We start from the raw sequence: 27,694 nt of genomic DNA, 5'->3' as shown, positions 1-27,694 counted from the left end.
GTGAATTTCATGGCTGTGTGGGGACTAGAGTACAGATCTCTGGATTTCCCAGTGAACATGCTAACCACTGGGCTTCCTGGCTTTTATGCTAGAAAGGAAATGGAAAAAGAAGAGAAATGAGAAAGCGGGTGTGAGAGGCTTGCCGTGTGAGCTCTTCTGCTGGTTATTACTCAACTCAGTTGGTGGGGCAGGCCAGCCCAGCCCAGCCCTGGCCAACACGAGGGCTCCCTCCTCTGGCCAGAGACCAGAATAGCAGCTCTGGTGGCTGTGGGCTCAGACCCACGTCAATCGCAGCCACCTGGGATGTTACGAGCAGCACCTGGGAGCCCTGAGGGAAGGGCTGTGTAAGACCCAGCTCTTGCCTTCAGGCTCTCCCTCGGCAATGAAGGGGCTTGACGTTGCCGGAGCTCCCTGTGCCTTCTGGAACCCGCTCCTGGAGACCCTGCCCGTCGCCTTGCTCCTGCCTCTGCTTCTGGACCATGCCTGGCTTCACCTGTTCCGGTTTCTGCTCCAGTCCCAGGTATCTGCTTCTCCTCGGCTTGTCTCTCTGGCTTTGACTCCTGACTGGCATGGACTGCTCTGCTCTATTCGGACTGGCCTGCCTTGCACTTCTGTTACCTGCCTCGATCTCTGGGCTGCCCGACTCCGATTTGGAATGGGCCTGTAAATTGCACTGGTTGTCTGGGTCCTGCTGCCCTGACCTGATACCCAGCCGCCCACACCCCGGACGCTGACCGTTGTGGGGACAGAGGGGCATATAACTCATGGGTGCTGTTGCTCTCCCCACCCCACACTTTGCTTTAATCCCCCAGTGCCAGAAATCGCTTTCTCTGCGTTATGTGCTCTGGCAAATTCATTCCTTCCCAGCCCAGCCTACCTCACAAGGCTGTTGCTGTGAGGATAAAATGGAGCTAGGTAAGGCGCTTTGTGTTCCTTACAGAAGGGGAAAAAGCAGGATATAAAAAGGATCGGTCACATCATGCAATGTGACAAAGGGTTGATTTTGGCTGTTTTGAGAACTCGGTGCTACATCTTGCAATGAGTTACACACACACTACAAAGCAGGGCAAGGACTGCAACACCCATGATGCTGGTCAAAGAGCCATGCATATTTTAAGGCTGCAGTCTTCCCTGCTTTGGCAGATGGTAGATGTGGAGCACTGCAGATATTGTTATCTGTCAAACACTGTAGATAACAATAATGATAATGATATTAAAAAGAAGGATGTTCCTTCATGGCTCCCCGCTCCGACCTCCCTTTTATTACTACTCCAGCATGCAGAAATGATGTGTGCTCTACAAAAGCCCGGGCACCCCATAGCCCCCACCCCTTGCATGGGACGGCGCAGGGCCCTGTCCAGGGAAGCTCATGCCGGGGTCATCTGCTTCTCTTTCACGTGCCGGAAGACTTTTGGTGGTGTTTTCTGAGCTGATGTTCCGGCAGAAGATGGAGCTGGATGGGGGTGTCTGAGAAGCAAGGGGGTGTTTTGCAGGTTCGGAAGCCCAGCGGGGGTTCTGAGGGTTGGCACCAGCCTCCAGGCCCCCCTCGCAAGGGTATGGGGATGCAGCCTCGTGGAACATGGGGTGTTCTCGTCCCTGGTGCACCTGGATGCCGCGACAAGCAGTAATCTGAAGGGAGTGCCGAATCAACACCTCTCTCTCTCGGCAGCTGGTGCTCAGTTTGAGTTTTCTGTTGCAGCAAGGAACTTACTCTGTTGCCTCCACTTAAAGAGGCTGTCAGAAGGTTTTGCATTTTTCTTGTATGGCACTGGAGCTGTGCTTGTGTTGTGTTGTGTTGTGTGTTGGGGGCAGAGAGAGCAGGCTCACTGCAGAGGGCTAGCTAGTGGCCTCGCCTTGGCGGTGGCTGTGTGGCTCTGAAGATCTTGGCAGCCTGGTGATTTTGCGTGGGTGTGTTACCTCGGCCAGTCCCTGTGGATGCTCTGCGGAGCCAGCTCGTTCTGCAGGGCTCCGTGATTTCTCCTTTCATGTGCCTCAGTTCTTCCTTTCTGTGAAATGGGTTACAGGCAGTTGGGGATTGAAAGAGCATTCTTCCATCAGTGGCCCCTTGGCCCCAACTCCTGAGACCCCTTTGCTCCACCTCTGCTGGACATGCCTCTCCCTGCCCCCAAATCGAAACGCCCACCATCCTCCAACCACCCCACTGGGTTCAAGAGCTTCAAGAATTTAGACTACAACCCTAAACTCATCTGTTTAAGGGGAGAGGTATCTAAGGCTACATCCTTGGAAGCCTTCTGTCCCAACTAGACTGCTTGTCCTCTTTTCCCTGTTTGGATCCTCCTTGCTCTTACCCTGTTTTTTCGAAGAATCCAGTCACAGCAGTGCTCACGTCTTCGTGGAGATTCTGGAATACTTCGGTGGTATCATTCCAGTATCCATTGAAGGTACTCTGCACCTCAGAGATCATCTCAGATGTATCTCGCTTATGCAGGTGGGAACTGGAGACTTCTACAAAAAAAGGAAGTCAGTATGAATTCTCTCTCTCTCTCTCTCTCTCTCTCTCTCTCTCTCTCTCTCTCTCTCTCTCGTTTAGGGTTTATGCATAGACAGGAGTGCCAGCTTGGCTTCCTTGGGCACTGGCCAAGGGGTGCATAAGACTGATTGAGGATAAGATACCAGTTCTCAACGTGAGCACTCCAATGGATTCTTATTTCCCTCTAGATGTTTAAGGAACCTATTCGTGGGGTTCCTTAAACATTGAAGGCCGTTCCTTGAAGGCCGTTCAGAAGAATTCGCTTGTGCAAAATGCTTGGTTCGTAACGGGAACCAGAAGGTCCAAAGCCATGATGTTAATCCTGACCTGCTTGCACTGGCTGTCTCTATGCACCCAAACCCAGTTCAAGAGGCTGGCTGGAATCTATGAAACCCTATATAGCTTGGCTCCAAGATACCCGATGGAACTCCCAACCGCAGTATACCTGGAAGATGAAGATCGGAAACCCGCCCCCAACTGCCGTCCCCGAGGGAGGCTTTGTTGGTTGCCACAAGGAGAAGGGCCTTGTTTGGGGTGTCCCCCAATTATGGGAGAAGCTCCTCCCCACCCTGAGGCTTAACTGGTACCAACACTTTCAAGACCGTCCTCCATGACAAAGCATTTAACTAGCTTTAATATCGGGCATTATGTCCATGGCTTAAAAGTGCTGGTGATTTAATCTGTATGACCTTAACCTAAAACTCGGCTTTACATTTGACTTTTAAGTTTTCTACTGTAATTCTAATGATTTCATTCTCTGCATTTCATATTCTATTTGATGTGCCATTGCAAGCCACCTGGAGCTTAGAAATCTCGAAGAATTGGCCCAAAGGCCAGCCAAGTAACTGACCAGCCATGGGGCAATTGCCTCCTCCCACATCGCTCCCCATCTTGCAAGGCAGACTAGCCCGAGTTTGCTGACCAGAAGGGATGGTGGCCTCAGACAGGAGGTTCGGCATCGTAAGGGCCTCAGCCCAGAGGAAGATGAAATTCTTAGGCTACTAGGGGTCAGAAGAGACCCAGGGAGTCAGGAAACCAAATAGTTTGGGGGGCGTTACGGCAGGGAAGTGGGGGAGCAGGCGAGGATGAGAGCTGGCTGGCACTGAGCTCCTTGTACCAAGGGGCTTCCTATGAGGGCAAGTTGCATATCCTGTTCTTCTGAATTTTCTCTTTCTTTGCTTTGTTCCCAATTGTTTCCCTTTCCCTACCCTTTGAACTCTCAGCAAACATGCACTCTCCACTGTACACAATAATTTGCTCCTCGCATCAGTTTAGTTTTGAGATAGAAACTGATTTCTGAGAACGAGGAAGCTTTGAACAGGATTCATCTGGACTGACTCACTTGTTCGTGTGACGGAGCTGCGCTACTGACCAAGGGGTGGTGGGAGGGGGGTGTTGTTGGGAAAATTCAGATAAAGCCTGGCAGAAAATGCTTATATGTGCCTTTGTGTTATAAAATCAAATCTGCACCCCTTTCTTGGAAAGCACCCCGTTTCCAAGCCAGGTTGCTGTTTGGCACTTGCTGTTAGTTTAAGGTGTGGGAATTGTCGCCCTAGAGGCTGCCAGAGCGACAGTTTAGCTATCTGCAGTGTTTTTTTTTGGCATAGAACACACTGGAACAGAGTTCCGGCACCTTTTTTCGACAGATTTTCCAAGTTTTAAAAGTAACTTTTCAAAATTTGATGTTTGGTCCATGTGGATTTGAATCGCCCTGTCGAGTGTAGCAGGTCGGAGGCAAAATCATTAAAATGAGGTCCCCAAAGAGGTCCGCCTGGCACCGTCGTTACTGGTTTTTCGGCGCCAGGTAAAGACCTTTTTATTTAAACATCATTTCAATTGTTAAAACATATGATCTGGCCAGGGCAACTTCTTCTTCCTTCTCTTTCTCCTCCTATATTTTTATTTTATACTGTTAATTTTAATTTTATATCTGTAAATCAATGTATTTTTTGTATTTTTGTATTTAATGGTAATTTATTATGTACTATTGTATTTCAATGTATTTTATCATGTTGTAAGCCGCCCCGAGGTTTTGGCAAGGGGCGCCATAGAAATGTAATAATAATAATAATAATAATAATAATAATAATAATAATAATAATAAAATGGTGCATGCGGGCTGCTTGCGTGTCGAATCCGATGCGTGCGTGCTTCGCGCTGGTTGTGATGGCGCTGCTCGGCTTGTGGCACTGCTCAGCTTGCGATTGGTTGTGTGGTCGCGCGCTGAGTGCTTACTGCGGGCGGCGACCATTATGTTTCTTTACACAACTGACGTGTGTGGGTGTGTGTACAGTGCCTGACTATGTGCGAAAGTTAAATGATGTCATGAGTTCTGGCACCTTTTTTCTTACAAAAAAAGCACTGGCTACCAGTAATTGGGTGCTCAGTCAAGGAGGTTTCTGGGGCCCTGTGGCTACGCCCTCGTCCTCGAGGGCCTCTCCTCTATCTGTTAACGGAAAGGCAGTGAAGAAAAGCCCGGCGGATAAGATGGTACAGCCCCCCTGCAATGGGGTCAGATACACTCCCTCGGCAAGTGGTGGGTTAAGGCCTGGGGGTTTGGAGCCTTGGTGCTGATGGGCCGGCAGAGGGACTCCCTCCTTCAGTATTTAAGAGAAAGGCCATGCTATGCAATGACCCATCAGGATCCTGGATTCTGGTCACAGTTGCTTGACACAGTAATGCCGTTCCCCATCCCCGGGGGACAGAAATGTTAGGAGCGCAAGATCTGAATATTAGCAAAAATAGTAGTTAAAGGAAGCTTACCTGCACAGAAAAGGAGTAGCAGCATTGACAGAAGCACCAGTTTCAGATCCATTTTCACAGTCACTCCTTAAGATGTTGAAATAGGGAAAATGTCACGGTAAAAACATTACGAAAGGGTCAAAGTCACTGCTCCCCCTTCCATTTGCTGTTTTTTAGCCACACTTTTTTTAAAGCCAGTGTTGGCCACCCAGGTTAAGTTCTGCTCTGTGATGACGCTCGGCAGGCGACTGGGCTAGGCACTGGCACTCGGCCTAGCCTACCTCGCAGGGCTGTTGTGAGGATAAAAGGGAAGGCTACACCGAGAAGGGGAAGGGGAAGATATTAGTACTGCTGACGGTTCTCCTTTCACATGCAGATCTGCTTTCACTTTAGGCATTTGACAAAAATAAAAGGTAACTCAAAGACAATGACTGGATTGAGCCCAGGGTTGTGTGTGGGTTATGTGGAGGCTGTCCCTGAAGCATGCATTGTCGCTGAAACGTGGGCTAGTCCATCATCTGAACCCAACTGTTTTAACGAACCATGGTTTGTGAATCATTAATAACCCATGAAGACAATCTGTGGGTTGTTGTTGGATTGGGAACTGTGGACTGCTCATGATTATCAAACCATGGTTTGTTAGTGCAGTCTGGGTTCAGACTGGATGACAAACCACATTTCCAAAACAGCCCATGGTTCCACAACAATTTATACTTTAGTCTTGATTTTGGTTCTCTGTATCCAGTTCTGATATTTAGCAGAAATGTTGAGGTGGCTGGTTTAAAAAAAATCAGTAAAACTTAATGAATAGACCCATCATGCAAAAATACTTCTTTCTTTTTATATTTAGAATAACAAAGTCATCAGACATCTGAAAGTCACTGCCTGTGTGAAATTTAATAACTTTTCTATCCCACCTTTTATTTTACAGTACAAATTCTCTCTCTCTCTCTCTCTCTCACGTGCGTACACACGCATACCCCCCCCAATCTTAAACCTAAGCACTCAGAGCATTAATGATTTTAACTAACTTCGCTCATCCACCTTTCACAACGATCTGACATGCTGAACTTCAGCCAATTATCATCTCCACTGGAGCAATATTTTATCTGCTTAATTCCTCTGTAGATTCAGTGTTTAAGGCACTGGAGCCCAGCCACCCAAAGCTGTGGTCCTCGCAGAAGTAACTCAGACATACTTGTCGCTATAGAATGCACCGTACCCCTTCTTCTCAAGATCTCCTACCACTTGCAAGGAGATCTTTGCTGACCTAAAATGTTGAGATGTTGTCGTAAAGGACAGCATAGAAATGTTATAAATAAATAAATAAATAAATAAATAAATAAATAAATAAACAAACAAACAAACAAACAAATAAATAAAGGACAAGAAAACAAAGGGCTTCAGGTGAATTGTTCTTCTGCAAGAACCAGCCGAGTGCCACCTGACGGTCCACTCTGAAACCTGTCCCCCCGCCCCCCACCCACCAATTCCCCACCACCCTCCCACCCCAGTCTGGGCTTTAAGTCCCTGCAGTCTGGCCTGTGGTAGATCCCCCATCTGGGTCGTGGGCGTCCCCAGCTACAAGAACCTTCTCTCTTCTCTAGGCGCAGGAGCCGAAGACGAACGCTTCTGGGACTATTTTCCTCCTCCGCTCCCCCAGCAGTGCTGGGTTCCTCCATCTTCTCAAAGGTGCAGGCGAGAAGGCGCATACAAAAGCACTCACTCCTTGTCCTGCGCAGCCACCGCAGCGTTATCTGTCCCGGGGCCAGGACCTGCGCAGCAGGTTTATAGGAGGCTGTGCTCCCTCAGGAAAGGACACCGGCAATGTCTCCCCCCACCCCATCCATTCCCCACCTTCTCCCAGAATCCTCTTCCCGAGTGGCAGATCCCCCTCACCTGTCCAGAGTCCAAGCAAACAATTCCAGACTGGAATGCTGATGGAAGATGAAGTCCAGCGTGTATTGACTTTTAGGAGCCTGTGTTCTTGTGGGCAAGGCTGGAGAATTATTGGACACGGTCCTCGACCTTGGCTCGCATCCTTTTCAGGCTGGGTCTGTTCTCGCTGCTGCCGTTGTGCATTGGCTTTTCCTCTTGCTTCCTCCCCAGGCAAGAAGCAAAGGGCCCCTTGGTATGTTCTCAGCTGTATCAACCTTCACCTTCACCTCCCTGCCCATCCCAGGCTGGAAACCGGTTTTTTTTTTTTTTGGGGGGGGGGGACATCTTTTCAACATTAACTGGAGGAGCTTTTTGTTTGTTTGTTTGTTTGTTTGTTTGTTTTTAAAATGTATGTGTCACCCACTAGTCCCAGGGAAGTCTCTCGGTGATTCGCAAACTTTTCAGAATCTAGTCCAGAGACAGCAGTGGGCGTCTGGTGAGATATTTGACGTTAATGTTTGTGTGCACCACACATTAGACCCATTTTACTCCTTTGGCAATTGTCTGTGTTTAATTGCATGATGTCGTTTGTATATTAATTAGAATGGCGTGTGGCTGATGCAAATAAAATTCGGCACTGCACTCCCGCAATGGTGTGAATTATGATGGCATTTTTATTTTTATTGCAGGTCATAATTATTGAATTATGACGGTGTTCTACCTGATCTCACTTGTATGGTTGGATGTATAAGGCTGGTCTTCTTCATCATTGCTCTGTAAGACAAGCAACAGAGCAAGGCTGAACCACCACAAAGTAAAACAATGAGAGAGGGCGGGACTGGCACTCAGGCGGTCCGGGTTCGAGTCCTGCTCAGCCCTGGAGGCAACTGGATGGCTTTGGGCCAGTCACAGACTCTCCACCCAGCCTACCTCACAGGGTTGCTGTGGGGATACAATGAAGAGCGAGAGGAGGAGAGAGATGTAAGCCACTTTGAATTTGTTGTAAAGAAAAAGCGGGATATAAATCTAATAAATAAACAAAATAGTGCGCTGTGAACCAACCAGTTAGCCGTGCTCCGTTTCAAAATATTCCATTTCCCTTCCGTGTTTTTTCTATTTTCTTGCCCCAGCAGATCCTGGAGGACTCCACATCCACGCGCAGGCCATGATTTCTGGGGAGGCCCACACAGCACCCATGGGGTTGTCCCAGCATGCCATTGGTTCCATACCTGTGGAAGGACCCACCTTTACTGAGGTAGGAAGAGTCCTGAGGGATCAGGCGAGGGTCTGTCTACCCAGCATTCCTTTCACCTTCTGGCTAAGCGCAGCCCGTGGGAGACTCAAGGGAGACACAAGTCACCTTCACCAGAGGCTTTCAACCACCGGCCCACAGACTGGCGCCAGTCCAGTCTGCATGGGGGCCGCATCGCACTCACCGCAGACAGGCGGGGGGCTGCTGCGCCCCACCGCCTCTTCCTCAGTTGGCACTGCGTTCACAGGATTGCACTGGTGCTGTCAGAGGGGCCAGGGAGGGGAGAGATGGCTTGGCGGGAGCCGGCTGGGAGCCCCGCTGCACCAATTTTGGTGCTTTGTTCTTTTGCTGGCATTTTTTGTTGCTCGGTTTCTGGTTGTTTTGGAGACTTTCCATTTTTTGGGTATTACGTTTGGAAACCGATACACAGCATAGAAGTTAGTTTCTACCTAAACGACTGTGGCCTAGAACAGTGAGCACAGAAATAAGCCAAGGGCAGGGCAAGGTCACCTGGGCCTGAATCGTAATCCTGGAACCTACTGTGAGTTGTGTGCTCTCAAAATAAAACCTGGAAATCAAAGCGGTCGGACTAGCAGAGGTTTAAGTAGAAAGCTGGCAAGGAACCTTGGTACAGCCTTTTTTTGGTTTCAGAAGAGAAAGCCCCTAAAAAATAAGGAACCTGTCAAGAGAAGAAACTGAAAGGTGTCCAAAATATTTCACTCGAAACCATGATGCTGGAAGTTCAGCCAGAAAGTGTCCTGCAGTTCAGAGAAGATAGCACCAAGGCAAAGAAATCACGTGGAAAATGCAGATCAGATGTTTTCAGAAAAGTCTGAGGAACTGTGGAGACTGAGTCCCCTCTCTTTGCATCTTTTATTCTATAGAATCATAGAATAGAAGAGTTGGAAGAGGCCATGAAGGCCATCGGGTCCAGCCCCCTGCTGCTGCAGGACACCCTGTTACACCATCCCACTCAAAATGACTTTCATTTTAATGTGATGGAGCACTTGGCTCAAGTAGAGTAATTGTTCAACCCAATCATGATTAAATCCAGTTATTAAAAAGTAATATTGCTTGGGGGTGTTTGAGGAGCTGGTCTGGGGCTGGCAAACCATCAGATTCCCTGGGTTTGGCTCCTTAGACTCTGGTCTTTTTGCAGAGACCCAGACTGGGCAAGTCCAAGAGCAGGAAATTCTGGCCCTGGAAAGCGATGGCCCCCTTGGATTTCTGAATGCTCTGGGGGATTTTCCATTGGAAACAGTTGGTGATGCAGCTGAAGCCCGACTTTGCATCCGGCTGTGTAAGCCCGCTTGGCTCCTCGGGATACCGTGGAGTTGCCGTCCGTGGAAGAGACTAGCATGCGATCAGTGTGCAGTTGGAAGGCAGGATGTTGAGTGCAAAGAGCAGGAAAAGAGGAGCAATTCATCTGTCTTGACTCACTTCCCAGCCATATTTTGGGGGTTTCTAGAAGGGTCAGGGAAGTAACTACAGCAGCTTGTGCTCTGGAAAGAAGCTGGAGAGTGGGGGGTATTGATATCACACATTCTGGAGAAGCTGGTGACTTGGAGAGGTGTTGAAAAGAAGGATGGCACTAAGAACAGACTGTTCGACAATTAATGTTCAGACAATGATGACTCGACAAGGGGAGAGACTGGTCTCCCTTTGTGATGCATTTCCCCCTTCTCTCCTGGTGCCTTTCAATCCACAGTTTAGGAAAAAGACTCTGGCAGCTGCGAAGAAAGGAGCCTATATGGAGTCTGACCTTGTCAGTGTTGCAGTGTGGCGCCTCCTTCCTCCTCCGCACCTACGGACAGCCAAAACAGGCCAGGAAATGGACAAGTCAAGTCTAGGGATACGGGCAAGATGGAGCAGCGGTCTTGCACCCTTCCATAAGACTCACAAAACAAAGAGAACCCCCTCACGAAATTATATAATTTTCAGGGGGGAAATGAACACCCAAACTGGCTAGAATTTTGCTTTTTTGAGGATCTGAAAGTATATATATTTTTTAATGCTTTCAAACAAAAAGGGGGCAGCCAATCGAGTGGGGAGTGGGAAAGGAGCCCGGTTTTGTCCAGGAGAACACGGGGATGTATGTCGGACCTCGCTAGGGCGCTGAGGGGAAAGCGTGGAGAATCGCTTGTGGGAAGTGTGGTCATTTTCCCGGCACATTTTGGGTTCTTCACCACAAAATGAAGTCACCGTAGCTTACATGCTGAGTGGCTGATGATGTCAAATGAATATGACCCACCAAGAGATGTATCTACTGATATTAATTCATAAGAAAAAATGATAATTCATAAGAAAACAAGTGCTTGTTTATGCAATAGTCTTGCGTAAGTTGCTTTTCATGTGAGAGACTAGCTAACTTTCTTAGTTCTCCGAACTCTCAAAATGAATTGGACGACAAGTCGCCATGTCTGAGTGGGGTTGCGATAGAGAAATGAAAACCCAATGGGACCTGCATGTAGACTTCGTTTTACATTGCACCATGATTGACAAAATGTCCCCTTTTAAACCGTAGTAATTTCTACAAAATACAGACCTCTGCTCTGCCCAGTTGCATAAATGGTGTACACTTGAGCTAATCTGTGCAAATAGCTGGGCAGAGGCCTGGATTTGGCACAATTCTGATATTAACTATCAGGAAGTTCAAGGTGGCCAAGTTGGAGCGTATGAGACTGCATGCCTCTCATGCTGGACGCATCAACAATGACTTGAACGACAATGATTCGTTTCATCCTGATTTAGGCAAATCCTGATTTGCCAAGCTATGCTAGATCTGTGTGGTTCTTGGCTCCACATCTGCACACATCCGGAGCAATTTTGTAGAAGCCAAGCCCCCTACTCCCCACTAACTCAGCCCACTTTTCACCTTCAGGTGGGGAACGTGTCAAAAGTCCATCAAGTTCAAACAGAGCAAGTTTTCCAGTGTTGCGCATCCCTAAAAGACAAGAATGCATATTTTGGGCTATGAAGCATAAGGAAAGGGATTCGTGATTTGGAATGTGGTGCTGATTTTATTTCCTTGTACATAAAACACCAAAGAACATTTGAAACACTTTGTATTTTCTTCTACAGTCTGTGTGGATTGAAAAGAAGGTTCCCACCAGCTAAGTGAGGATTAGGGTCACAAGCTGGATATGATTGTGCGTGGAAGGCCATGGGCAAAGACATGGGAGGCGGTGGTTGTTCTGAGCTGAGGTTTCCTCTTTCTGCCGACTGTTCTCTTTGCAAAGCATTCTTTACAGATCCCAAAGCACTAATCACCCAGAATGAATGTCTGAGCTTGCAGAGAGTGTTTCTGTCAAGCTCTGGCCAGTGACTTACGATCACCTAAAGGAGATGAGCAAGAAGGAAGAGGTGGTTTGGGTGAGTTGAGAATAAATATTCTTGTTTGCATCTGGGTTGCTCTTGAGCAGTGCCATTCTATCTCCTGCTTATAATAGAAACATAGAAACAGAGCGAGTCAGAAGGGGCCTCCCGGACCATCTAGTCTGACCTCCGGCACCAGCTGGCTCCGCTCACGACATGCCCACCATGTGGACGTCCAGCCTATCCTTGAACACCCACACCGATGGGGCCTCAACGACCTCTCGTGGAAGCCCAATCCAAAGCCAAAGCAGGATGTCCTGGTTCAAACCCTGAAGCTGCAACAACTTCGGGGAAGCCCACACCTAACCGGTTGTCACTTTGCTTTTTTGAGGCTCCAAAGATACTTTTTTAAAACGTTGAAAAACAAAAAGGCAGACAGGTTGTCAGAATGGAAACCACCAGGCTGAGCTTGGAAAATCCACCAGACGACCTTCCCTCGATTGCATTCCACACACAATTCCACTTGTCTCCCTCTTCACTGTTCCAGCAAGATGGTCTCCTGAGAAAAGAGGAAAAATGCCTAGTCTGTGTTTCTTAAGAAATAACCTGAGTAACAATAACCACCACTGCATTCTTCTTCTGAATCCGCATAAGCTGAAATATCTGTTCGTGTGTCATTTCTTACGCCACACGAAGCCACTTTGCAAGTAAGCCACGGTGAGTGGATTGTTCTCGGGAAAGGAATCGTGCAAAACCCACTCACGTGGCCTTGGCCAAAAGAGGAAGTGGCCATCATTCCATGAGCAAACAAAAACTTCTCCCTGCACAGTATAAATTAACCCCAGAGTTTGGTACAGCCACAGCTCGACTCAACCATGACGCCTTCTGGTATCAGGATTTGCCTCACTAAAGACTCAGATGTTGGTGCAACTGCTGAAGTCCTGCAATACCTTCAGCAAAACTATGCTGAATTGAAAAGAAACTGCTTTCAGACGGGCCTCTTCACCGACCCCAAATTCAAACTCTGGCCAGTGAGTTATGATCAGCTAAAAGGGAAGAACGACAAGAAGGAGGTGGTTTGGAAGAGACCAAAGGTGAGCGGAGACGATGGGATTCTTGTTTGCATCTGGGTTGCTCTTCAGCAGTAGCGTTTGAGATTCCCTGGCTCACATCCCAAAGATCTGATGGGGTGCCCTGGCTCAGACCCTGAAGCTGCAACAGGTAGCTTCAGGGTAGCCAACAGCTACCTAATGTGCAGGATTGTTATGCAAATAAAATGACCATGGCTCTAGGAAGGCAAGAAAGCAATAAATTGGAACACTTCTTAACAAGTCACCTTTATTCTTAATTCTACCTGAATAGATGCGAAGAGGGGATTTAGGTACCTACACCTAAAGGTTAAATTAAGTCTACCTTCCTTCCTTCCATGTCTACCTTACCTTTATTTTGTAAAGAGAACCCCAGGTTTCCACAATCCTACTCATCCTCATTTTAACCTCACAACACCCTTGTAAGGTAGGCTAGGCTAAGAGTTGGCCAAACTTACACAGTGAGCGTCACAGCCCACTGGGAACTTGAACTCAGATCTCCAGAGACCGGTCAAGCATTTGAAACACTTCAGCACAGTGATGTTCTGCATTTTCTCCGCAGGAAATCTGCCAGAATCCCGTGTTTATATCTCAGGATGGCATGAACGTGAGCGATGTCAGACAGGGGTCCCTGGGTAAGATGACCATCTGCTCCGCTTCCCTTTCGATTCTTTCCTGACTTGATGGCGTCACACTGCAGCTTACAGAGACCCCTGAATAGCCACCCTCCAAACCGCCTTGCTCACCCCTTGGGCACTCGAGGCTTGGCTTCCTTGATGGGATCGGTCCCTTGGAGCTGGCTTTTCTTGCCACACTGCCTCCTTCCAGGAGCGGTGCGGAGAGTATGGGGTGGCATGTTCTCTCCTCAAAAGTCCACAGTTCAGTCCAAGAGCCAAGCCAAATGGGTGGTGCAGGAGTGAAGTTTCAGGCCAGGTGGGGGTGCCCCTGCAGGCATGAATATGTAACTTCGAATAAAAGCAAGAGAAGACTTTGACCAGGTTCGCTTGTGAGCCTGCCTCCATTTCCCCAAGCCGAATTGTGTGTAGGGGTTGCTGTTCCCATGAGAGTCGTGCTGCTGTCTGAATCTGCAGGACTGGTTCCATCATGGGTACAGTGAATTGGCTGCAGAGTTCTCTGGCGGCGGCGGCGGCAGAAACTCTTGATGTCTTTTCACAGGTGTACCAGCACCAGTGAAGCATCAGTGCCAACCACCCTCGAGGGCACCGCCCCACCCACACACACACACACACACACACACTCTGTTGTGCGAGCCATTTCATGTTCACCGCTGATTCCCCCTGGCCCGCTTTGTTTTTCTTTCAGAGACCGCAAAAGCCGGCTGTAAAACGGGCTATCACAACCCAAATTGTGATAGCTCGGAGCAGCCCCTTCCAAATGCCCCCTAGGCACCACGGGAAGCTTACTGGTGACCAGCTAGCATTTTCTGTGACTGTGTGTGCACAGTTACAAGACATATATATTTATTAGCAGGGCTAGAGAACAAGGGTCAGCAGGTACTCACTGTGGACTAGCCCCCAGCTGAGGTCCCAAATCCATTCCCTGCTCTGGCCGCCGTTGAGATTATCTTGACAGCCTGCAGAAGGCAGCCTCTCCAGGAACCGAAAATGCAAAGGATCTTTAGTGGCGAAGGAGTCATTTCCCATTTTGCTTGAGAAATGGCCTGACAGGGTCATGGCCTGTGTCCACCAGAGGTGGGAGCGGGTGGCAGCAGTCGCCTTTTGAAAGGGCGCCAGAATAACCCACATCCTTTCTTCCAACTGTGGCAGGGAACTGCTGGTTTGTGGCAGCGGCTGCCGCTCTCACTTTGTACCCAGGGATCCTGCGCAAGGTGGTCCCTAAGGACCAAGGCTTTCAAGGGAAGGATTATGCCGGCATCTTCCATTTCCAGGTAGGTCTTGCTGGTGCTGTTAGTCGCGAAGTCGTGTCCAACCCATCGCGACCCCACGGACAACATTCCTCCCCTTCCTGTCCTCCACCATCCCCTGGAGTCCACCCAAGCCCACACCAACCGCTTCAGTGACCCCATCCAGCCACCTCATCCTCTGCCGTCCCCTTCTTCTTTTGCCATCTATTGTTCCCAGCATCAGGCTCTTCTCCAGGGAGTCCTTCCTTCTCTTTAGGTGGTCAAAGTATTAGAGTTTCATCTTCAGTATCTGGCCTTCTAAAGAGCAGTCAGGGTTGATCTCCTCTAGGACTGACCGGTTTGATCGCCTTGCTATCCAGGGGACTCGCAGGAGTCTCCTCCAGCACCACAATCCAAAGCCCTCAATCCTTCGACGCTCAGCCTTCCTTATGGTCCAGCTTTCACAGCCATACATTGCGACTGGGAAAACCATAGCCTTGACTATATGCACTTTTGTTGGCAGGGCGATGTCTCTGCTTTTTAGTATGCTGTCTAGGTCTGCCATAGCTTTCCTAAAAGGAGCAAGCATCTTTTAATTTCTTGACTGCAGTCCCCATCTGCAGTGATCTTGGAGCCCAGGAAAAGAAAATCTGTCACTACCTCCATTTCTTCCCCATCTATTTGCCAGGAAGAGAGAGGACCGGATGCCATGGTCTTAGTTTTCTTAATGTTGAGTTTCAAGCCAACTTTTGCACTCTCCTCCTTCACACACATCAAGAGGCTCTTTAGTTCCTCTTCACAGCAGCTTTACTCCTCAAGAGGCAAACTGGGCTTTTCAAGTTTGCCTTGACATTTGCGTTTCTCAGCACCAGCCTGTGGCAGCAAAACTGATGCTCTTTCCTACTGTAATTTTAGCAGAAGGTCTGTAGTGGTGGAATGTTGGCCTAATAGAAACAGTACATTTTCAAATAGCACTAGTTAAAATGAATATATTGCCAAAGCTTTTGTTTTTATTCCAAACGATTCCCATAAAAATTGATAGGAAATTTTTTGATGATTTAAATTTTCAAATTTCAAGATTTATATGGAGAAAGAAGAAACCAAGGATTAATCTAAAAATACTTCAGGAGGCTAAAGAGAATGGGGGGCTTTGGTCTCCCTGATTGGATGTTGTATTATCAAGCTTCTGTCTTAACGTGGCTAAAAGAATGGATAACTTTAAGAAATAAGAGAATCTTGTATCTTGAAGGGCATGATTTGCAAATGGGTTGGCATGCTTATATGTGATATGAAAAGGCTAAGCTACATGGCTCTTTTCTAAGTCACTATATTAGAAAATCATTAATGTCGGTGTGGGAAAAGTTAAAGACAAAACTGTATAATAAATTGCCAAGATGGCTTTCACCCATGGAAGCTTTTGTATATCCAAATGCATTGAATTTTGAAGAGATCATAAGATATGATGACATTCTGGATAAGGATGGGGGATTGAAATTGAGTCGAGAAACGCAAGAACAGGATCTAATATCTCTTGGTGGCATAAGGTGCAGATACAATCGAGATATGCTAAAGACTACAAAACGTGGGGCTTTTATAAGGATTTAACAGCAGTTGATCAAGTGATGCTTAAATCAGATGAGAAAATGAGAAAATGATTAAAAGACTGTATAATTTCTTACTTGATAGAAACGAGGCATTTTCATTCACTGATAGGCCACCTTTTTTTAGCATAAACCAAATGCAGGACTTTGCCCTGAGAAGCTTAGAGTCCAAATTCTTTTCCATGAAGGGGAGAACAGAGGAATGGGAGACGCTAGCTTAGGAAAGAGCAGAAGAACTTCCCCAGTGAATGGCAGTTATTGTAGGAAAGCTACGAAAGGTACAGTGGTACTTGCTAGCCAGTCTGTCCCACTCAGAGCGAACAGGCAGAAATGGATTATCCGACCCAAGAAGTGCCTAGTCCAGTGTTCTGTCTGCACGGCGGCTGCTCACGTGCCCCTGTTTATTGACTGAGCATCACCTGGTTCATGTGAATCACAGAATCCCTTTCTGCTCAGACTCAGGCACAGAAGCAGACCGTCCAGGCAGGAAGTGGGAATGATGAGAAATTTGCACGCCACCCTAGTCACCGCTGTTCCACCGAAGAAGAGGAGGAAGAGGAAGAATCACAAATCCTCTAACATGCCCACGCTCAGTCCATGTAAATTTCCCCATTTAGTTTTCTGGAATTTTCCAAAATGCACCCCGTTTAAAATCACCTGGGCTTTAGGCTAAACGTTGCCCTATTTTCTCTGTTCGTGCAAAATGATTTCTGATTGCGATTGCAAGCGCACGATGAGGAGAGAGAGGAAGGTGCTCATGTTTGGAGAATCTTGGTTTGTCCATCTCTGAAGGTATCTTGGAAGCTAAGCAGGGCTAGGCCTGGTTGAAATGTGGATGGGTGGCTTAAATGTTGTGACCCACCTGGAGAGCTTTGGCTACAGGTGGTATAAAATGGGGTGACTGTACCCCACAGGGCATTTTCAAACCAGCTGCGGAGGGTTGTGGCTTTGTGTCGAGTGAGCTGTGTAGCCACTCCGGATTTCAGCCTGAGCTTTCAAGGTGTTGTCCATGGTGCTGAGCCCTAGCCTGCCGCAGTTTCAGACCCGTGGAGGACTCCCTGAAGAGTTCCGCGTGGAACTGGAGTGGGTGCCAGCTGCCATCACCTGAAATGTCCACACACGTGTGCCGGTTCCTGGCTCAGTCCTGCCCCCTCCTCATTTTCACCCCCGGCCCGTTTGTTCCTCCTTCCTCCCCAGTTCTGGCATTTTGGGCAGTGGGTGGACGTGGTGGTGAACGACCGCCTCCCCACTCTGGATGGCAAGCTGCTCTTCGTGCATTCAGCTCAGGAGAACGAATTCTGGATGCCTTTACTGGAGAAAGCCTATGCCAAGTGAGTGATGACTTCGTGGGGGCAGGACTGCAGTGGGGGGGGCAGCACCCCTTCTGTACCAGCTATACTGGGCCCAGGTACTGGTGGCTACCTGTAGAAGTCCTGAATGGGTTGGGGCCAGGTTAGTGAAGCACCTCTGAACACCTGGGCCCCAAGGGCAGCCGCCAAGGCCCTCCCACGGGCCTTGTTCATGTTATTTATTTATTTATTTATTTGGACTTTTTATATGCTGTCCCATCACTTAACACCTCGGGACGGCTTACGTAAACATAAATAAAGGGGCCTTTTGAGCAGTAGCCCCTTCTCTGTGAAACCCCCTCCCATGCTTCTTTAAAATAGGCTTTAAATAACTTTTTTATTTCAATCAGCCTTTCATTGTTAATAACGATCTGCAGTTTCAAAATGCTTACTGTTCCCTCTTCGTGATAGATGTTTCATTTTTTCTTATCTGCATCGTGGTGTTCTCATGTTCTGTCTTACGATGAAAGTATTTTGTATGTATTTTGTGTTTCCAGTGGTTAAAAAGATGATTGCTATTATAATTAAATGTATTTCTAGTGATACAGCCCCCTTTATTTATTTATTTATTTATTTATTTATTAAAACATTTTTATGCTGCCCCATTCGCCGAAGCCTCGGGGCGGCTTACAACAATAAATAAAACCAGTAAGTTAAAATATACATATAAATAATCATAATAATTTAAAACACACAATATAAAATAAGCCGCACTGGCCAGATAAAATTCAGTGGTATTAACATTTAAAATGTTGCTTAAATAAAAAGGCCTTGGCCTGGTGCCGAGAAACAAATAACAACGGCACCAGGCAGACCTCTCTGGGGAGCGCATTCCACAACTTAGGCGCCACCGCTGAGAAAGCCCTCCTCCGAGTAGCCACCCTCCTAATTTCTCTCACGGGGGGCTCCCGGAGAAGGGCCTCCCCCGCCGATCTCAGGGGGCGACTGGGCATATATGGGGGCTATTTGCCTGGGGAAGGAACACTGGAATGTTTACATGAATGTGATTTCTTTATTATTTTATTTATTTCATTCCTGTGCTCCCAATAGCCAGAGCTCTCTGGACGATTCACAGCAATTTCTCTGTCAGCCCCAGATGGTCTGGCCTGCTCTAGCCCATCCTTCGGCACCTCTCAAAATAAAAGGAAGCCCAGAGTTACTGGAACCCCTGTCTCTAAGGTCTAAGATTCTGTCAGCCCTTGCTCTGCCGCTGCAAAGGTCTTGTGCTCTTATTTTTACAAAGACGTTTCCCCGCAAAACAAGCATTTCCTGCAGCACATCTGTATTTTCACACTCCTAAAAATCTGCATTAGCATGGTAGTTTGGTCTGGGCTGGTCTCGTTTTGTTGTTTTGTCGCAGTTGCCCCTTTTCTGAGAGGTCCAGTTTGAAGGAACGTTTGCAAGTTGCCTCTAATCTATGTTGTTCCCCTGTTTCTTTCCTTTCCTGAAAAGACTGAACGGCTCCTATGCAGCTATCTGGGGTGGATTCCTGACCGAGTCCTTCGTGGACTTAACAGGAGGGATTGTGGAGAAACTAAATCTGAAGGAGGCTCAGCCCGGGCTCTTCAAGAACATTCGGATGGCATACAAGAGGGGCTCTCTGATGGGAGGAACCATCCTGGTACGCTTCTGCAGCAGCCCCTTTGCCTTGAATTCGGCGCAGGGGCCCTGTTCTTCCAAAGCATCCCAGGCCTGATGGCTCTTCTTGGTGCTCAGCTTTCTTCCCAGCCGCTGGACCAAGGAAGCAGGCAGTTGCTGAGAGGGAGGGAAAGAAAGATGGGGAGGGAGCTGAAGCGGCAGAGGCCTTTCAGGGCAGTGCAATGGTTAAATGCCCCATGTGATCCCTAGGCTAGCACCCCAACTGCTCCACCTTCCGTAGGACCTTGAAACTCCTTTTCCTCTGGCCCTTAATGGGTCTGCCGGCGGATTTCTCCCTGGGTGAGGGAAGCCAAGAGTTTTGCTTTGCATTATCAGATCTGTACCACCATAGTTACCTCTTGTCCCTATTTAGCAGGGAAGTTCCCCCATAAACCATTGGCTGCCTGGGAGCTGGGGCTCTGCCTCCCTTGCTTCATTATGTTGGATTTCACGCGCATAGGCCATATGGGGGGGGGGGCATGTCCACATGCGAGCAGGATGCCAGGTGGGCAGGTGTGCTCACCTCTGCGGGGGGATCAACTGAGGGGAAGGCAGATAGTCCAAGCTATCTGTCTGGGCTTTGAGTGAGAGATCCATCAGAGCTTTGGGAATATGATTGACTGAGCAGCTGATGGATTGACGCAGCTTGAGTGGATGTGGATTCTCGGGCGCCGGGGCGTCGCAAGCCCAAATGGATCTGACTGTGCTTCTCTCTTTGGGATGCTTCTAGCATAAGACGGAAGAACAAAACAAGAAGCTTCAGGCCAAGGGGCTGATTGTGAACCATGTCTATACCATCACAGATTTGCACAAGGTGAGTCTATTATTATTATTATTATTATTATTATTATTATTATTATTATTATTATTATAGCATTTCTATGCCGCCCCTTGCCGAAGCCTCGGGGCAGCTTACAACACAATAAGATACATTGAAATAAAATAGAACATAATAAATTACCACTAAATACAAAAATACAAAAAATACACTGAGATACAATAATATAAAATTAAAATTAACAGTATAAAATAAGTAAATAAAGAATATAGGAGGAGAAAAGAGAAGGAAGAAGAAGTTGCCCTGGCCAGATCATATGTTTTAACAATTAAGATGATGTTTAAATAAAAAGGTCTTTACCTGGCGCCGAAAAACCAGTAACGACGGTGCCAGGCGGACCTCTTTGGGGAGTGAATTCCATAAGTTGGGCGCCACTGCAGAGAAAGCCCTCCTCCGAGTACTTACTCTCCTAATTTCTTTCATGGAGCAAGTGTCAGTCAGGAAAACAAGATGCAGGACAAGCCAAGGCCGGGGAGGAAGGCTTGTGGGACGTGTTAACGATGAACCCCAAGAGCAGCATTTTGAGGGATGACTGAATTTCAGTTCATGCAGTAGATCAAAAGCAAGCAATGAGGTCAAATGCAAGTTGAAGGAATGTCTTGCCCGTCCCTATTAAAAAAAATCCCTTTTCTGCATATTTCGGATTTCTGCCAAAGCTCTGCTCCATTTTGCCTCGAGACGTTCCTGTCCAGATGCTGTTGCTTCCAGCCAACAAGGCCAGCCAGCGCAACGAAACCCAGGAATATTCACCATCATCTTGGCAGTCAGCTCTCTGCATGTTTTGGGCTGGCTTTGTTCCTTTTTTAGCAAAACAAAATGGCCACCATAGGTACCCAGAATTCCTGCAGTGTCCAGGGGTGCATGTGAACTGGAGGCCTGTCTTCAGTGTGAACAGAACCCAGTCTGGTGCAGCTTGAATTCGCATTCCCTGATCGGCCTCTTTGACTAACCAAGAGCATCTCTGTTTTGTCTGGGTTGAGCTTCAATTTGTTCGGCCTCATCCAGACAATTGCTGACATCAGACACCAGTTTAGAACTAGAACAACTTCCTTGGATTTGGAGCGAAAAAAGAATTGAAGTTCAGTATCATCAGCAAAATGGGTGGCTTAGAACCCCAGTGTTCCATGCCCTATTTATCTAGACAGACCTTCCCCAGCAACCACATCCAGAAGTCAGCACAGAAAGGGTCCCACACACAAGTGATAGACTTCACCTTTCTAAGAATCCCATTCACATCCTCAGGCTGAAATGATTGGTGTCCATTATAAATGGACAGGAAGGGGGGCAACATTACTTCCACCTACAGACCTGTATTAACTATGGCATGCAGTTTGAGGGAGTTTGTTTACATAGTTCTTGAAATGGGCTTCAGGATGCTCCGCATTTGCTTCTTGTGGCCCAGCGTATAACAGGTCTTCGAAAAAGCTCCATGCAGGCTCACAATTTTTTAGCAGAAATATAAAACAGAATTTAAAAGATATGTAGGACAGGTAAAAAGGAGAACTGAGTGAAAGGAAGAACAAGAGGATGGATTCATCGGTCATTATTTTTCTTGTAGCAAAAGCTTCGATGAAAACCATTTCAGAATGAAATGGGTAAATTGCTTTTTTTGCACACAGCAGTTAAAAATGCAGAGAAATTGTTCCTCTTTTGCATCTTGTCTTTTGAATGCACATGCTGGCTCTCTTCATGCAATCACACCCTTTGTATTTTCATTCCTAGATCCTCCTGAAAGACAAGAAAGTGAAACTCTTGCAGCTGAGAAATCCCTGGGGTAAAATGGACTGGAAAGGGCCCTGGGGTTACGGGTGAGTACGCCCAAGCTGGTTGTGGTCAGAATGTGGGGGGAAGGTACCGTAAAAGGGGCTGGAATCGGAGTCAATCTCGGACTGGAGTCTGGGAAGCTGAAACCAGGGCATCTGGCAGATTCCGTTTTCAGCCATTGAGATACACCATTGGGAATGGGAGGGAAGGAACCGGGGTGGGGGCTTTAGGAATGGGCACAGGTAGATGCCCCTTGCCTTCTCCCCTCCCTGCCCCTTTATCCCTCCCCCTCTCCCGGTCCATTTCTGCTATTGGAGAAGTGACTGGTCCAACTGTTTCTGTGCTGGCTGAGTTGGGGGTGGGCTAGGCTTCTTAATGGCTTCTCATCAGCTCAGGATTCATTTCATGAACGTTACCAATAGATAAATGCATTTAGGGTATGTCTCCTAATTTTTAGAAGAAAAGCTAGGGTGGGGGACAAATTCCACACCTCCAAGTAGAGGCATCTCAAAGTTGCCACCACATTTTGACCGTACCTGTCTTTTCTTTTTGGTTTCAGTTCAAACATGTGGTCCTCCATAGATGAAGAATTCCAAAAGACGCTGTGTGAGAAAAAGAATGACGGGGTCTTCTGGTAAGGCAGATCGGAAGCTTTTGGCCAGTGGGAGCAAACACGCCACAGGTGCTCAGGAGGGCGTTGCCTTTTGGGGCCACAGAGATTCTGCCTCGGTTGGCATTGGAGAATTTTGCATCTGTACCAGGCCGGAGAAGCTCTGGCAGAAGTCAAATGGGGGGTTATGCCCCACAGCTGATTCTTTTAGGCCCTGTAATTCCATTGCTCAGGTGGGCTCCCCCTGCTTTCACAAAAGCAATTTACCACTTTGGGGGCATCCTGAAACGAGAGCAAATTCTCATTTCTGGAAGAAGGCAGCTTGCATGAAGGAGTTTTCAATACCGCCATTAATTCTGGTGTATCAATAATAGGGCCAGCAAGCTCTGAATGGGCAGCTGGTCCAATTATGTTGTTTGGTTTTGTAACTTTGTAAGCCTTCCCAGGGAATGGGGTTGAAGGAAGCTGGGTATGAATACCTAGAAGAAGTTTAAAAATAGACAGATGCCCCTCAGCCCCGAACTGATAATGAGGGTGTTCTGTTTTCTGCTTTACCCTGGCTATTCAGGATGCAGCTGGAAGATTTCGTAGACTGTTTTGATATCCTGGAGATTTGCCACTTCAGTGCTGACTCTGCAGTGGAGGAATTTGCTCCCTTTCGCTGGAGCAGCAGCTGCTTCCAGGGGACGTGGAAAAAAGCCCTCGCTGGCAGTGATGAAGATGGCACCCCTGGTAAGATCTGGGCTGGATGCCTGTGGGTTGGCTGGAAGAGTGTTGATAAAGGAGGCTGTGGACCAGGGCTAGGGGAGAGGAGAGTTTGGCAGAAGGGCCTGAAAGGGCTACTGAGGTGGAGGTCCCAGTAAATCAAGGACCCTCTACTCAGAACAGGAATAATGGGTAGGTTTGCCCAACATTGGAAATTGAAGAACCACCTACCGACAAACTGATTTTTAAAGAGATCTTGGACTGTGCTGAAATGGACAGATTGACACTGTCTCTGAAGGAGAAAGAAGATACAGACTTCTATCAAACTTGGAATTCCTTTTATTATTGGCTAGAGAAATGGGACTATGCATAGATCTAAACCGTGCTTTTTTTGTAAGAAAAAAGGTGCCAGAGCTCATGAAATTATTTACCTTTTGCACATAGTCAATCACTGTACACACACCCACACACGTCAGTTGTGTAACAAAACGTAACAGTTGCCACCCACAGTAAGCACTCAGCGCGCGACCACACGACCAGTCACAAGCCGAGCAGCGCCATCACATCCAGCGCGGACGAAGTGCGCATGCACCAGATTCGACACGCAAGCAGCCCGCATGCACCGTTTTAATGATTTTGCCGCCGACCTGCTACGCTTGACAGGGCGATTTGAATCCACGAAGACCAAACATCAAATTTTCAAACGTTATTTTTAAAACCTGGGAAAATCTGTCAAAAAGCGGTGCCGGAACTCCATTCCGGTGCGTTCTATGACAAAAAAAGCACTGCATTTAAATATGTTTATGGATTATCATAAAAAGAAAAAGTACGGGGGGCTGACCCAGTAGGTCTGATGTTTTTGATGACTGATGATTTTTAGTTTCTTTTTGGTAGATTTGTTAGTTAGTAGAAAATAATGATAAAACTTATTTATTAAAAAAAAAAAAGGAATAACAGGCAGGTCATGGAGGCAGGATGGCCCGTTGCTGCTTGGGCCGGGCTTCCCGCACCTGGAGCCCGACCAGCAGGGGGTGTCAGACCCCCCCCCTTGTCATTGTGCTACCACACCCTGGGAGCGCCGGGTGGGAGAAGGCTGGATTGGGAACGATCCTGTCCCAAGACGGCGCGCACGTGCGCTCAACGGTGTGCTCCGAGGCCTGCTTCTTGGGTTTGTACCCTCGCCCCATTTTCCTTACTTTGCAGGTGAAGTCCAGACAAATCCACAGTTCCTCATTTTGTTCCTGGAGCCGGACAACTTACCCCGGAAGAAGAAGCTCCCAAAGGAGGGCCAGCAGTGGGAACCCACCTGTACCCTCCTTGTCTCCCTGATGCAGAAGGGCTCGCGGGAAATGAATGAGAAAGGGGAGCTTAGCAAAAACCTGAGCATCTGCTATGACATCTTTCAGGTAGGCCGTCCCTCAGGACCCTCCGCTGCAGGTAGCCACGTGGCTCCCCCCAGCCCATCCGGGGCCAGACTCAGCGGGGTGCGGTGCCCACCTGCACTTGGCGCGTTTGGGCTGGCTGCATGCCTCGCTCGACGCAGGACTTGGCTCTGTTTGCAAGCCGTGCAAGCCAAATGCTAAATGGGAACCTTCAGAGGGAAGAGCAGCCTCCGAGTTATCCCTGACTAGCGAGCACCAGAGTGGGCATCAGACGTGATGCCACCCTGATGCTTTGGACTACAACTCCCATAATCCCTGACTTGGTCCAGGACCAATGAGGCTGTAGTCCAAGACATCTGGGGGGCACAAGGCTCCTGGCAGCAGCCCTTCCATGCAGGGTCTTTCCCACGCTTGCCCAGAGATACCCCGTTTCCCCGAAAATAAGACCTAACCAGAAAGTAAGCCCCAGCATGATTTTTCAGGATGCTTGTAATATAAGCCCTACCCCCAAAATAAGCCCCAGTTAAAATTGTCAGCCAGACAGATGGTCTAACACAATTCGGGGTCTGGAGAGCTATGATGATGTTCCAGAAGAGGATGACCTGACTGTATTTGAATAAATGTAGATTTTTGTGCATGAGTAAATGAATAAATATAGATTGTTGTACATGAAAAAATAAGACGTCACCTGAAAATAAGCCCTAATGCATCTTCTGAAGCAAAAATTAATATAAGACCTGGTCTCCTTTTGGGGGAAACACGGTCGGCGCAGGGACTGCTCAGCAAACATGGTGCTCGAACGTCTCTGCGGCCGGACTTCATGCTGGCTCCCTCTGTTTTTGTCTTGCAGGCATCCAAAGAGGTAACAGTCCTCCGCTGGTCACTCGCCCTTTCCCTGCTTTAAAGAAAACATTTTTCATGCTCAGAAATGCTCTGCAGATGGTGACGGCATCGGCGCTGGCCGGCCAGCACTGCCCACAGCCGGCTTCGCTTCCATCGCAGAACCTCCCCCAGCGCAGTGTGGCCCCCAATTCTGCCATGACAGCAACCGCCCAGGCACAGTTTCTGTTAAGCCCGCGGGCTCCTCAGCTTGGGGAAGTGCCGTGTGTTCACGGTTCTTCGCTCTTCGTGGCCTGTGGAAGCTTTACCTGATGCCGCCTTCCTCCAGGCCTCTTCTGAGCTTTCCGTGCATTTCTGCAGATTTTCTAGAGCAAAGAACATGCGGTATTATCTGGAAATTGCAGAATGAACTCAACTGTGAAGTTCGTAGAGGCTTGCGATTCGGCGATCCCATGTGTGGTTGTGTAATGGAACATGCAGAAGGGGAAAGGAAGGAGGGTGGGTGGCCAAGGGCAGGGAGAATGGGGAAAACGCATGTTCGAGGAGCTGATTTTAATCCCGTAAGGAATCCAAACCCTTCCATCGAGTGGCTGATTGCAAGCCGAATGCAGAGGAGAAGTTCTGTGTTACCATAAACAAGCCAGCACTGGTGGCTTAGCTGCTTCTGCCTGGAAAAACATAGAAACGGAGCGAGTTAGAAGGGGCATCCCGGGCCAGCATCTGACAGCTGCCGGCATTTCCCTGCATGCAACTGCCCCTCCCGCCCATGTTCCCCAGTAAGTAGTGTACATACACGTACCACCCCGGATCAGGGCCGTTTACCACGGAGAGCCTCCCCCTCCATGGGTTTGGCCAGTCCCCCGTTGAGGCCACCCAAATGCTTGCCCGCTGTCCCATCCTGCGGAGGCGAATTGCACTGCTTAGCTGTGCTTTGCAACGGGCATTTTTGCCCACTTCAAAGCAGGGCAAGCTGGCCCGGCGAACTTGCCTCCCCTGGCATCTCCCGTTTTGCTGAGAGGAGCCGTGGACTCCTGGACCAAAGCACGCAGTCGGGGGGAGAGGCTGCATTTCGCCCCAGCAGCTTTCCCTCAAAGTCGCTCCATCCAGGCCAGGAAGCCTCTCTTGGTTCTTCCATGCTCCTAGCCCTCATGGCATAATAAGGGCTGAATTTTGTTGCTGGCTTGCACATTGTAGAGGGCAGCCAAGAGAGGGTTCTGCAGTGCAGCTTCACTGATTGCATCTTTCACTTCCCCAGTATCTGCAAACGAAAGACCCGTCCCAAAGAAAGAAACTGCTTCCTCAACTCAAGAAGGTTGGCACATTCAAGGAGACCAAGAGGGACGTCACGAAGCGCTTTGTCCTGCCCCCTGCGGATTACTTGATCGTCCCTGGCTCCACCAGCTCCAAGGTGGATGAGTTTGGCTTCACCCTTCGCATCTTCACAGAGAAGAAGCATCAGCACTTGTGAGTGAGCCAGTGGTTTCTAGAAAGGCCTAAATACATTGGTCCTACCATGTCTCTGAGCAGCCTTCCTCCCCCTTCAGATGGGTTGTACCACAACTCCCACCATCCCCAGTCAGCATGACTCATTAGAAACTCCTTGACAATGTTTAATTGCCTTCCAGGGAAATCAGTGATGAGATCAGAGCAGATGAGGAGGCCTTCCAGGTAATGGCTTACACTGCTGGTTTATTGTAATATTTTATTAAATTTGGCATCTTGGGAAGCTTGAGTATTACTGAGAATTAAGCATGATTCTAGTCCTCAGGGCAATGACTGAAACTTACAAATATATTGGCAGGGACAGGTGAAATCTGAGGTGCTAGATGGGGACTTAGTGGGACTTCCACATTTGAGAAGAGGAAGAAAGGTGCACCTAAGCTAGCTCCGAGGCTCCTGCCCGAAATCTTCTGGGGTACCTTGTGCAATCTAAAGCATCCTATTTTGAGATGGAACAATGACCCAGAGAGGCATGCCCCTTTCGGGCACTCTCGGTAAAAATGTATTAGGGCTACATGAGGCATATTGGTAGGAAAAGCAAGCCCTGCTCACCCAAGTCTTGCTGGTTTTGCTTCAGAATGGTAGATGCAGCCACAGCAAATGAGGAATTATGCTGAAGCGAAGGGTGGGGTGAGGCAGCTCAAGGATTTTGAAAAGGCCCTCCCTGCGTCGCTTTTTCTGCACTGCTCATCCATTCTGCCCATTCTAAACGCATTGCAACCCTCAAAATCCTGCCAGGGCACCTCGTTTTCCTAACCCTAACCCTACCCTGGTGCACACCCCTAACCCTAATATAGGGGTATAGTTCCATTGATAATAATGCGATTTTGAAAAAGC

The 27,694-nt window shown here is 48.2% G+C and overlaps 1 protein-coding gene across 1 annotated transcript in view; it reads left to right on the top strand.

Moving 5' to 3' along the window:
* The first annotated feature begins 12,553 nt into the window (after positions 1-12,553).
* Positions 12,554-27,694, top strand: part of LOC123026069 (calpain-12-like) — a 17,354-nt gene continuing 2,213 nt past the window's right edge. The window contains exons 1-13 of the mRNA XM_044435305.1: positions 12,554-12,772; positions 13,329-13,401; positions 14,554-14,675; positions 17,429-17,562; positions 19,033-19,201; positions 19,949-20,032; positions 21,779-21,864; positions 22,380-22,454; positions 22,999-23,162; positions 24,339-24,541; positions 25,368-25,379; positions 26,613-26,821; positions 26,983-27,025. Of these exons, the coding sequence (XP_044291240.1) occupies positions 12,554-12,772; positions 13,329-13,401; positions 14,554-14,675; positions 17,429-17,562; positions 19,033-19,201; positions 19,949-20,032; positions 21,779-21,864; positions 22,380-22,454; positions 22,999-23,162; positions 24,339-24,541; positions 25,368-25,379; positions 26,613-26,821; positions 26,983-27,025 (1,593 nt within the window). The remainder of the gene's footprint in view (positions 12,773-13,328; positions 13,402-14,553; positions 14,676-17,428; positions 17,563-19,032; positions 19,202-19,948; positions 20,033-21,778; positions 21,865-22,379; positions 22,455-22,998; positions 23,163-24,338; positions 24,542-25,367; positions 25,380-26,612; positions 26,822-26,982; positions 27,026-27,694) is intronic.

Source organism: Varanus komodoensis, unplaced genomic scaffold, assembly GCF_004798865.1.
Source record: "Varanus komodoensis strain SLA01 unplaced genomic scaffold, ASM479886v1 scaffold29_1, whole genome shotgun sequence".
NCBI lineage: Eukaryota > Metazoa > Chordata > Lepidosauria > Squamata > Varanidae > Varanus > Varanus komodoensis.
Note: the sequence above shows the minus strand (reverse complement) of the source record. Positions and strands in the feature narration are given on the sequence as shown.